The sequence below is a fragment of the Cryptomeria japonica genome, chromosome 6 (assembly GCF_030272615.1).
Source record: "Cryptomeria japonica chromosome 6, Sugi_1.0, whole genome shotgun sequence".
NCBI classification, from domain to species: domain Eukaryota; kingdom Viridiplantae; phylum Streptophyta; class Pinopsida; order Cupressales; family Cupressaceae; genus Cryptomeria; species Cryptomeria japonica.
This window is the reverse complement of record NC_081410.1, coordinates 33,302,735-33,315,511: the sequence shown is the minus strand read 5'-3', so window position 1 is coordinate 33,315,511 and position 12,777 is coordinate 33,302,735. Positions and strand designations below refer to the sequence as shown.

Below are 12,777 nucleotides of genomic sequence, written 5' to 3'. Positions count from 1 at the left end.
TTTATCATTTGCCTTCATTAGGTTCTCATATAACTTGGTTCGGAGAATTGTAGCAAATTTAAAAATTTCGTTAGTTGATGGGTGTTGAATGGACAATGTTAACATCATGTAATCAACTAGAAACAACGTGGCCCCCACAATCTTCTCCTAGGACCTTGAACAAGGCATAATATATCCTTACAAAATAATTTTCAAAATTATCCAATGCAAAAGGCTCAATCTCAGTGGGCAGGATGTAGCTTGGGGAAAACTTGGAGAGCCTTCTCAAAAACATAGGCAAATACTCCCTCTTGATTCTCCCCTTGTTCTTCTCATACATTCTCAACAAGGCCTGCTTGTTGGTCCCCTTAATGGCTAACCCATCCATCCCAAAATATCCCGTCCTTGAAGATTTTTGAAAGCAAGGCTTGGGGGGTCAAATTTCTTAGCCAATTCTCTGATTAACATTGGCTCAATAAATACATTTGGAACCACTATCTTTCCTAGGTTTAACTTCTAGAGGTTGGAGATAGGGCTAGGTTGGTCCCTGTTTCCGTAAAATGCGTGGAAGACATCCCACCCACTAAATCCCATTATGGCATCCCTCCATCCAACCTCTGTGTCTCCCCACTAGGCTTTGGATAATGCCAATGAGCTAGAGTCGGGGAATAGTTTTAGCAAATCCTAGCTCAATACCTAGGTTTTTCTAGTCTGCCTCCTTGCAAATTCTTCCAATTTGATCATTGTTCTCTTTCCACTTCAGCAGCTGTTCTGGGAGGCTCAACTAGTGCTATTGGTTCCTCCTGGGGTTGTAGGGTTTCTTCTATAATAGGGGCAAATTCAACCTTCTTTTTAGGAGGGGATCTCTTCTTTGTTTCCTTCTTCTTTGGTGGCTCCTCTGTCATCTTCTCTTCAACTTCCTCATTTCCAGTCACTCGAGGGGTCGGTTGAGTAGGTATCTCTTTTGCAGAAGCTCCGACCTCTCCATCCTTCTTTGATTTCCTTTTCCCAGGAGTGGGCTTCCTTGATTTTGGGGTCGGGGCTTCCTCCTTTGCCTCCTCCTTTGAAACCACAACTGAAGCCTTCTTTTCTTCCCTCTTCCTCTTTTCTTTCTTGGGGGGAGCACTGGCTTGAGCCTCCTCAGCTTGTGCAGGACATGGTTCAGGGTTTAGCCCAAAAACGGGGGCATCCTGTATTTCTTGTCATGGGCTAGTTATGCTCAAAGGGATGGCATGGATAACACCAGGGACATTTGAGCTAGCTCCAGCCTCTTGGGCTCTCTCACTATCAAGGCTTGTGGTTTTCTCAACGGGAGAGGCCATAGCTATCTTGCAAAGAGCAGGAAATAAAAACCTAGGGCTCTAAAAATACCTACAACTCACACAAATAATTCAACCAAATTCACACAGAGGGTGCTTGAATTTTACTTACTAGTTAGCTACTTGTGTTTGGATGCCTTGAGATTACTTGAATTCACTCCTTTTTCGCTTTACAATTTCTCTTCGATCGTCTGAATGCTTGGTGAAGAAGAATGTAGCAGATTTTTCTCTTTTATTGCTCTGCCATTAATTCCTTCGTGCAAAGAAAAAAAGTTGTTGGCTTCAAAATTTGATTATTTACCGTAGATGATCATTTAGACGACCATGATCAATCCTCGACTTCCTTTGACCGATGAGTTTGCGCCCTTGTATTTCCTCTTTCACCACCTTTGCCTTTTATGTTATGTCAATCACCATGTGGGGCAATAAATGCCATGGGTCAAATCTATGGGCACAATATTGACACATAATAGTTTCATGAGTACAAAAATAAATCCATGATTTGTACTCAGTACCTAGGTCTAGGTATGGATGTTGACCTAGACAGAGAGACAAAATTCATTATTAGATTACGAGAGTCAAGAGATGGCTTTGTACAACTATGAAAGATCATCCAAGAAAGTAAAATAGTTTGTAATTTAGAGAAATATCACAATAGCACATTAGGTCTTAATAGGCTATACCTAGTTTACCTAAAAATCTGATTTATTTTAGAGAAATATCACAATTACACATTAGGTCTCAATAGACTGTACCTAGTTTACCTAAAAATCTGAAAATATGTCATCAATCTCATAAATATACTAAATTGCTATGAAGCAAACCTACAAACCACTTACATAGTGAACATAGAAAAGAATATAAAACTAATCTTCACTATTGGTGATGAATCCATTTATCTTTTCTTACTTCATCGGCAACTTGGAATCAATATTACATAGCCCTCTAAATAAAGAATCACCATAGCAATTCTTAAAGAACCTAACATATTTATTTTGTTGGCTCATTTAGGATGGATACCTTCATACATGTATGACTCAATTAGTAAAAATAGATTTTAATTGATAAAGCATTTGATAAAAATTATTAATAATAAGTCGTAAATGTCGACATGGTCTAAAACTATACTACACTACAAAGAAGTCAAAAAGAGATGATTTGATTAAAAAATTTGATTATTTAAAATTCAATATTGATATTTATTCAGTTAAAACCTTAATCAAAATTCAAGAAAAAATATTATCCACACAAATCAACAAGTATAAGAGCTATGTAAATAATTTAAATAAAAATAGGAGAAACATCCACATAATAAGATGGCATTCAAAAATCCATCCTCAATCAGAAACATATAAGTGAAGAGATCATCACAAAAAGTCTTATAATAGTTTAATAATGATGCAACACAAAGTAATCAATAGAGCAATAGATCTGGAAACCAAAAAAAGCATAGCCGTTAAAAAAAGCATAGCCGTTACCCCGCTCCTAACCCAACGACACTCGAATTATAGTTTAAATTTGAATTCTCCTTCCCATATTCTCATCTTTTTGTGTTGTAAATGTAGTTTTTTTTCTCTGTTTGTGCTCTGTTTTTTTTGGGCATGGCCATACCTCCTGTGTCTATGTTTGCTCTGTTCATCGAGTTTTTCTTTTGAGTTTTTGTTTGCATTATTATGTGTTCTGTTTTTTTCTTTTAATATGTGTTGGGTGAGGATAGAGATTGATGTTCGCGAGGGAGTGCATATGCGGGAATTTCAAGCATTGATGAGACTCCTCTTACAACATCCAAAGCCATGTTTGTTTATTTGCCCATGAAAACGAATGTCCTCATCTCGACCTGATCTTCCAACACAAAAAAGAGGAACCTGAGGAGGAAAGGTATCTTGCTGGGACATCTTCATCATTATTGGGAGGCTACCCTAAAATCTTAGTAGATTTTATTCAGGTAAGTTTTGTCCTGCTGATTTAAAAATAACTTTTTAAATCCAAACTTGTCGTTTGACTGCTTCAGTTTCCAATGGTTTTTGTGGTAAAAATTATGTGGCAATATTTTTTGAACTCCAAATTGTTCTGCTAACATCATTGTATTACCTCAGCCCTCACAGTAAACCGTGGCATGAACTTGAAAGGCTAACATGTTTTGTATATTGTTGATGTATTCTTTGTGGTGCTGGGTTGTGCCTATATATATGTTGTGTGTATTGTTAGCTTATCTATGTATGTGGTGCTCATTTATGTTTCTCTATTTTGTTTGTCTACATAGGATACGTTCCACCTTAACAGTAGAACATACGTAGCTTGCTTTTTTCTACCCACATTTCTTTTGTTCATAAGCAAACTAGTCTTTTGTAGTGCCAATCAACTACATTTTCTAGATGTTTTCTTGATGTTTGATGCTACAAGGGTGGATGTTGTGCTTGCAATATTATCGGTTTCGAAGTGTTTGAGTGAACCTAGAATAAGACATTTACAAGCAACAAAAAGAATACCAAGGTACCAACTCAAATGCTCGATTACATGAGACTTCAAATTTCTCTGTCAAAAGTCCAATAATGGACTCCTGGAATGCTCGAGGTTACCTCCCAAGACACCAGGATCTGAGATCTAAATTCTAGAGACCTCAAAGTAACCAAAGGCTTCGAAATCCGTCGCGGACTCAAAATCTTCACTACATCCAAGGTTCCTTCACGCGGCAAGCAATCCGATGTGCCCCCAAGAATTTTCCGAGCTATCAGAAGAATCCTAACTTTCAATGGCTTCATATGAACCAGACCCATAAAAATCTTTCCTGGCTTAGTTCTTGGATAAGCCTCCCACTAGAGAGATCTGCTCAGCAAACAAAAAAACTGAAATCTTGGCTTATCGATTCAGCAAAGCATCAAAACTTAGACTCTTGGGCAAAGAAAGTAGCAACCGGCTCAAATAGCATCCCTATTGCAACTAGGGCTTAGAGTTTTTCTCCTCCCAAGAAAACTTTGAGCTTCAAGCAGCAACTTCAATGCCAAAATTTGCAAGGCTTCCCTCCATCTGCATCTGGCTTGCCCTTCAAGGGTCCGCGTGCCTTGGGATTCAAAAAATCTTTCCCCCCGTGGCCCACTCCTAATTTTGAGTGCAAGGACCAGAAATGGAATAAGAAATCTATGGGAAGCAAATAGTTTGTGCTTCCTTCAGACTCCTTGAATCCTATGATTGCTCGACTCAAGGAAAATGCTTTCTTTGCAAAATGGTGTGGTAGTGGTGGGTCCAGCAAAGATATTCTTGACTGGTGGAAATCTTCCTTCCCAGATCTAATTTCAGTAAGACAACTGCAAAATGATTTCTTTTTCTTAAAATGTGTGGACTTGTCTTTGAAGAAAGCAATCACAAAAGGCAGTCCTCTGTTCTGCCAAGGCTCCACCTTTCACTTCCTTGACTAGAAACCAGGCTTTGATCCAGTGCATCATAGATTCGAGAAAACTCCAGTTTGGTTGTCTTTAGTAGGCCTTCCATCTGAGTTTTGGTGTCTGGAGTTACTCATGAAGATTGGCGATGCTCTAGGATCCTTGGTGGGGATTGAGGCGGACTTCATGAAAGGCCTTAAAGGGGACATAGCAAACATTTATGTTGAGATTGACCTCAAGAAAGGTTTTTATAGTGAACTAGAAATCATTTCAGAACTGGGTAGATGGAATCAGAAAGTGTTAAGGTGGGCAAGGAAGTCCGTGGTAAATGTTTTCTTAGGAACCAAATAGTCAATAAGAGTTCTCTGGTAGCTTCCATGGGAGCCCTCAACCTACCTCATCAGCATTCAGAGCCAATCACTCCTATCCTAGACTTTCAGAAGATGGTCAAGGAACGGGAAATCACATCGGTCCCAGCGGCCTCATCTATTTTGGTTGCAGCCCAGGCAATCAAGAAGGCTCTTCGGCAGTCCCAAGTCAGAGCCCCTGCCTCTCCTCCTATCTCACTTGTTGACCTAGACTTTCAGCTTCTTCACACTCCTAGAACAAACTAGCATCCAAGAGATAAATCAGGAGGTCTGAATCAATTGATTCCAGGTTAGGTTTCTCAGGGATCCTTGCCTTCTTCTTTGAGTTGTCCCCCTCTCATTCTATCACTGATTGCTATGATCCATTCCCAAAAGGTTGTCAAGAGTTTGTTTGGTCAAAAAAAAACTCCTTCCCTAAGCATAGGGGCATTCAACATATTCTCCCAACCTTCAGCTAAGGCTTCAAAAAGAAAGAGCAGTTTAAGGCGCAAGAAACTAAGGGGATCCCTCCAGACAACAAAATCTAGTAAAAGCAAAAATATTCACCTGGCAAAAATCTTACTAGAAGAGGATGTTATTGAAGAAGATCTTAAAGCAGATCTAGAGGAGGATAATGAATCACACTTATCAGAAGGAGAGATTTCTCCTTCTTCAGATCTTCCCCCTTCCAATCAATATTTTAACCTCTCGATGGAAATCCCTTACCCTTTTCTTTTCTCTCCGCCTTTAGGGCCTAATAGTCTGGATTTGACTAGTGAGCAAAATACTCAGAATCTTCTGGAGAATCTCATGATAGGAGATGAAGACCCGGACTCAATCTTAGACACTCCCCTTGCAGTTCTGTACTCTCAGATTAAGGAAAAAAGGAAACTAGGGCTACAACAAAATCAAGAGGGTTTGGAGAAGCCAGACTTTGGTTCTTCCCCTCCCAAGAAGGGTCGCAAATCTTTCATTGAAGCTAGATCCCAAAATGGAGCGGTGGAGAATCAATCAAAACTATCGGATCTTTGGAAAGTAGGGAAGGCGCCTTCCTGAACAACAATGAAAATCTTATCATGGAATGTTAGCGGCCTCAATGCCCCTAACAAACAGAGGGTGATCAAAAGAAGGACTATTTTGGTCAGTGCAGACATAATCCTCTTGCAAGAATCTAAACTAGAGGACAAGCAAGCAATTTCCTTTGGAAGTGGAATTAGCCCTCTGTTCCAAGCATCTCTACAATTGACAGTAGCCTCAGAAGGGGCATTTGGAGGCTTAATGATAATCTAGAAGCCTTCTCAAGTCAACGCTGAAGGTATTGCATCCAGCAGGAATTGGCTTCTAGCCAAAATCACTCATCTTCAGACAAATACTTCCTTCTTTATTATAAATACCTATGGCCCAGTGTCCCCTCACAAAAAGCAACTCACATGGTCTTCTTTAGATGGAGTCTTGTCTACTTTAGCTGAGGAACAAGTCTTCATTGGGGGAGACTTCAATGCCATCAGGAGTGCTTCAGACAAAAGGGGAGGAATCATCCAGCTAGGTGGTTCCCAACAGGACTTCAATGATTGGATTGAAAGGAATGGTCTTTGGAAATAGATTTAGGGGACACTTTCACATGGACAAATAGAAGAAAAGGTTTCAATAATACAATAGAAAAAATAGATAGATTTTTCTGGCAAGGGGACTTGAGGCTTTTTCCCTTTACTCCCTCCTATACTGTCCTTCCTTGTTCAGGTTTAGACCATTACCCCATTTTTCTCTCTTTGCAAGGCACTTAGGAAATTTATAGGACTCCATTTAGGTTTGAAAATATGTGGATGAAACACCCAAATTTTCTTACCCTGATAGAAAATTGGTGGAAGGAAGGATCATTTGAGGGATCAAAACTCTTCCACTTCATCGCAAAGCTAAAATTAGTAAAGCAGAAACTGCTCCAATGGAATTCCCAGCACTTCAAAAACATATTCTCAACAAAATGATCACTAGAAGAGAGATTGGCAGCTCTTAATGACAAGATCAATCTTGATGCAAGATCAATCTTGATGGGAATGGATCAAGAATCCTTTCAACGAGAAAGGACCCTCCTTTTTGACTACGAGGACATTCTTTCTAAAGAAGAAATCTTCAGGAAGCAAAAGTCTAGAGAGAACTGGCTAGAATGGGGGATAAAAACACCAAGTTTTTCCATAATGTAACAAATCTCACAAGAACAAAGAATTGGATATCAAAACTGGAAATTAAGCATAACCAAATCTCAAAGGACCCAGAGGAAATAAAGAAAGAGATCATCACCTTTTATTCTAATCTCTTAAACAACATTGAAGGATCTCAATTACTGGAACAAAAAAAGCTTCTAGCAAGGATCCCTAAGATCATAAAAGATGGGCAAAATCAGATGCTAAATGAGAGAATTAAGTTGGAAGAAGTATTCCAAGCTCTTAACCAACTTCCCTCTAGTAAGGCACCTGGCTCGGATGGCTTTCCTGTGGATTTCTTCAAGAAGTGACGGCATATCTTAGGACAAGACCTCTCAAAAGCTCTAGAATGCTCAAGAACATTAGGGAATATTCTCAAAGAAGTAAACAACACGTTTATAGCGCTCATTCCAAAAAAGGAGAAGGCAATTAATATTGGAGATTATAAGTCCATCTCCTTATGCAACATAGTTTATTAAATTCTCTCAAAAGTTATGACTAACAGATTGAAGCCTCTCATGGATAGCATCATTTTAGAAGAACAGACATGATTTGTCCCTGGTCGCTCAATCCTTGATGGGGTGATTATAGTGCAAGAAGCAATCCACACTCTTCAAAGCACAAACAGACCAAGTATGATTATAAAACTAGACATAACAAAAGCTTATGATAGCGTAGATTGGTGTTTTCTCTGCCAAATCATGCAAGCATTTGGCTTTGACAAACAATGGATCAACTGGGTATTTGAATGCATATCAACCCCTAAATTTTTAATTTTGATAAATGGAAAGCTAGTGGGCTTCTTCTCCTCTTCAAGGGGTATCAGAAAAGGAGACCCTTTATCTCCTTTCCTCTACATCATAATGGGGGAGGCTTTGGGAAGGGCAATCAAAGCTAGTCATACTAATAATCTTTTAGAGGGAATCAAAGTAACAAAAGATTTTGTAGTCACACACCAGCAGTTTGCAGATGAAAATCTTCTCTTGGGGGCAGCAAAAGTTAAGGAAGCATCCCATCTAAATCAGGTACTAGAAATTTATGGAAAGGCATCAAGCCAAATAAGAAATAAGGATAAAACTAAAGTTTATTTTTTCACTGCTCCAATCTTATTACAGACCAAAATTCTCAGAATTCTAAACTGTAGAGAAGGATCTCTCCCTTGTATTCACTTGGGCATTCTAATAGACCAAGGTCTAAGGAACACTAAATTATGGGATCCTTTAAAACTAAAAGTTGAAGAAAACTCAAACTCTTGGAAGGACAAGTGGCTCTCTTGGGCTGGAAGGCTAGTGATGATCCAAGCAATGGTTTCGACCCTTCCTATTTATCTTTTATCCATATTATCCTTATCATCTAGTGCTAACTCTTTCATAATTAAGAAGATGAGATATTTATTTTGGCAAAATACTGAGGAAAAGCATAAAATTGCCTTAATAGCTTGGGATAAAATTATGAAGCCCGGGACAATGGGAGGTTTAGGCATCAAGGATCTTAAATTGCAAAACATAGCCATAGGGGCTAAACTAGTCTGGAAGTTCATAAAAAACCCTAATGCAACATGGGTTAGAATGCTGGAAACCAAGTATCTACCAGATCAGGATCATCTCAACATTCTTAGAATAGGCAATTTTCCCAAGGGGTCTAGAACCTAGAATTTCATCATTTCCTATAGAAACCTGGTTTCAGAGTCGATCACATGGGATATTCATGATGGATCATCTAGTCTATTCTAGGAGGACTCTTGGGGTGGTTATCCACCTCTAGCAAACTCCATCGATATTCCTTCTATAGAATACTGGTTTAAACAGCATTGGGGTTCTTGAGTTATAGACTACTTGGATATGGATGACCTATCGTATTCCCAAAGTTGGAGGTGGAAATCAATGGAGGGTTTGCCAATCCCAAGGGAAGACCTAGATCAACTCCTAGAACAACTATAAGCAAGAAGTATCAGCCCCAGAAGAGGGGTAGACTCCTTGATCTAGGCACCATCTAAAACAGGGCAGTATAATTCAAAAGATGGATATAGAGTTCTAGTTAGTATTGCAGATCAAGACAAGCAAGACATCCCTTTGAAGCTTTTTTGAAGTCCCAAAATCATCCCAAAAAAAGGCATCTTTGCATGGCTATCCTTTCAAAAAAAAAATTCTAACTGTAGAAAAGTTTACAAAAATGGGTTACAAAGGACCATCAAGGTGCATTTTGTGCAAAGCCCAAGCAGAGACAGTTGATCACCTCCTATTGAATTGCCCCTATGCTTCTAAATGTTGGAGATGGCTCTATGCTAAGCTGGGTTTGTTTATTGCCCTGTCAAACGACATCAAATCCCTATTCCAAAAGTGGCCTCTTCCTCTTAAGGAGAGCTCCCTGAGTCAAATTATGGAAGTGTCTGCATCATGCTTAGTCTAGGAAATCTAGAAAGAAAGGAAATGTAGATTATTTGAAGAAAAAGCTAGGAGGCAAGAATCAGTTCTAAATTCAATTGAATCAGCAATAGTGGACTAAGTTAACTGCAAAATAGCCTTTTCTTTGGACCAGTCCAAAGTCTTCTCTTCATGGGATGAAAGTATTAGGGAAAAATGGCAAGGGATCAGAATTCCTCCATCCTTTGGTCAAAAAAATAATTCAAGAAAAGTTGCAACCTGGTCCCCTCCATCTTTTGATGGTGCCTCCAGAGGTAACCCAGGTTCCTCTAGAATAGGTTATGTAATCACATATCACTCAAGAGCAATCATAGGAAAAATGGCAAAGCTGATTCCACCAGACACCAACAATATAGCAGAATTCAAAGGGTGAACTCACAATACTGGTTCCCACTTTTTGACCAACTTTGACACTTATATGAATATTTTGAAAAAAACTTTCACTTTCCGACATCTATAACTCTTAAACCATTAAGAATTTGAAGATGATATAAACTAGTGATTTTTAACATCTTGTCTGTAGATTCTAAATATATATTTTTCAAATTTGTTTGAATAAAATTTTATTGATTTTTCCATCTCCCTCAAAAAGTAATTTTTTACAGCAAACAACATTTTTTAAGAGTGATGTGTATCCCGAAACGCATAATTTTTTTTATATAAATTATAAAAACTTAATTATTTTGAATTTTGGTTTGTAACATCAATACCCAAGGCATGCAGTTGGTTTGATAGTGATATGTTGAATATTTTTCATTTTATTAAGTTTTGAAGTTCGACTAATTATAATTTAGATATAGGTGTACGTTTGAACACATAACTTGTTCTATATATATCAAAATTCAATTTTCTTTTTTTTGTTAGAAAGAAAACATCAATACCTAGGGCATAGATATTTTTCAGAATTTTTTTGAGTTAGTTTACTATTTTTCCCAATGGATTGAACAAAGAAGTTCATGTTTGGTAAAAAACCTACATTCATAAGAAATAAAATAAAATTATATTAATGAAATTAAATATATAAAACGTTATACTATTTGGAAAGCTTATAATAAGGACTAAATACTTAAAAAAAACAAAACTTTTAAATGAATTAATTTAAACCCCCAAAAGATAATGTAAAATTGGTTTTTTATCAGCATTTGATAGATGCAAAGGAGACTCCATTGCAAGTATGATTTAGAAGTAGAGAGGTTCTATCCAAGAAATTTTGATCTAAGAGCCTTTGATTTAACTCTCTTCAATTAATTACTTAAAATGGAACCTCTTAAAGATTAAATCATTATATTTTCTAAAAATTGTATGATTTCAGCAAAAATCAAGACGTACCAAAAAATGGGAACCAACTTTGTGAGTTCACCCCAAAGCACTGCAACTTGGTTTGATGGACTGCATCAACCATGGCCTAGGAAATGTCTTAGTGGAAAGAGACTCGAAGATAGCAATTAATGCAATTAGGAAGAAAAAAACTCCAAACTAGAGACTTCAAGAAATTTTAGATAATAGTAGAAAACTTGAACAAAATTGAGCACTATGAGGCTAAACATATCTATAGGGAAGAAAATGAAATGGAAGATGCCTTATCAAAATTAGCAGCCCAAGGAACTTACATTCACTGGTGGGATCAAAGTTATCAGTCAAGTGGTAAAGCAGATTAGATCAATTAGCAGGATTAGTCCCATTAAGTTCTTTGAAAAATACACAAGATCAACTTGAATGAGGAGGGTAGACTATAGTTTATTATTAATTTTAAAGCAATTGTCTAAACGCATACCTTTGGCGGTCTTGGGGAAATAGCTATATATTTTTTGAATTTAATTTTCACTTTACCCCGGGTTTAGTGGTGGGCCCGGATCAATTTTTGTCAACCTTGAGTGCTTAACCTAACTAAGCTTTCTCTTAACCTCGCTTCCCGAAGTTCCAGCTAGTTAGAGCCATCATCTTGTACCCAAGGTATGTGTTGTCCGTAGGTTATCCTTTTTAACTACGTCTGGGAGATTTGGCTTGCCCAGGACAAATATTCTCCACCACCTTAGCTGGAGATATTAAAGCAAACCCACTCCTCATTATTAGGTTTTGAAGAGCGCACCCGATGATCTTGTCTTCACATTTTCTGCAAGTCGCTTCCATTCCTATCCTGCTAAAACCATTTCATAGTTCATTCTAGTCTTTCTCTCTTGTCGGTTTCCTTCTATTGTCAACCATGTTGACTAAGGCTCTGCATGGTTTCATTATGAGTGTTTATCCAAGGTCGTCCTCATGCATTGGAGTATACACTCCCATTTCCTTCTCGGCCTCCATGTTCCAGGTATCCTTCAGAAGGATCATAGATTTGAGACTGAAGCATCTCCTCATTCACTCGGACCCTCCTGTTCTCTTCACAGTAAAAATGATACTGGCAAGCGGCCATTTGAATAGGGATGAGTATCTGCAAGACAACACTAGTGTCTCCTCCAAATTTGTGGCTTCTCTGCTAGATCAAAAATTACCTAAGCAAGTTGTATGGAGCCTCACTAAAGAGCTCTTTCCTGAGGAAATCCTTTGGGAATTTCAAGAGATTTTAAATAAGGCTCTCTATGACTCAGGGGCTCCTCAACCAAGCGACCGAATAAGCTCATCAAGTATTATCCCTTCTTGTTTTACTTGAAAGAGAAAGACTTGGATAGACACAAGGTTTTTGTTGGATTTGGTCTGAGCCACCTCAAATGGCGAATCCTAGGGGAAAATCCGAAGGTCCAGGGCAGAGAGGAAGACCTCTTCCAATTTGCAAGACTCAATGGAATCCTTCCCTTGAAAGCTGCAGATGAAGAGCCTCAAGTCGAACAATATTGTTGAGGTGCAGCAAGGAGGGGTCATCGGGGTTCTAGTCGTGGTTGTGGCCACCCTGCAAGAAGAGGCCATGGGAGAGTGAGAATTGAACCGTCTCAATCTAAACCCTCCAGTGCAAGCTAGGTTTTTTAATTTGGTTCTATGAAAAATCTTTTTTGAAGCTTAATCCAAGACTCTGTCTATAGTTTATTTTGGCTTCATATTTATGTTTACAATCTCTGTTATCTAGGCAGTTGATATTCTGCCATCTAAACTCTTTTTAGCTTTATTATTCTAGACTGCATAATTTTTTTAGGTTT

The 12,777-nt window shown here is 38.2% G+C and overlaps 1 protein-coding gene across 1 annotated transcript; it reads right to left on the bottom strand.

The window, feature by feature from the left end:
* Nucleotides 1–719: 719 nt before the first annotated feature.
* LOC131069928 (pollen-specific leucine-rich repeat extensin-like protein 1) lies at nucleotides 720–12,059 on the bottom strand. The gene is made up of 2 exons (XM_059221889.1): nucleotides 11,925–12,059; nucleotides 720–1,169 (listed from the first exon to the last, which is right to left on the bottom strand). Exons 1-2 carry the CDS (start codon nucleotides 12,057–12,059, stop codon nucleotides 720–722), a joined length of 585 nt encoding a protein of 194 aa, XP_059077872.1.
* Between the last annotated feature and the right edge of the window lie 718 nt (nucleotides 12,060–12,777).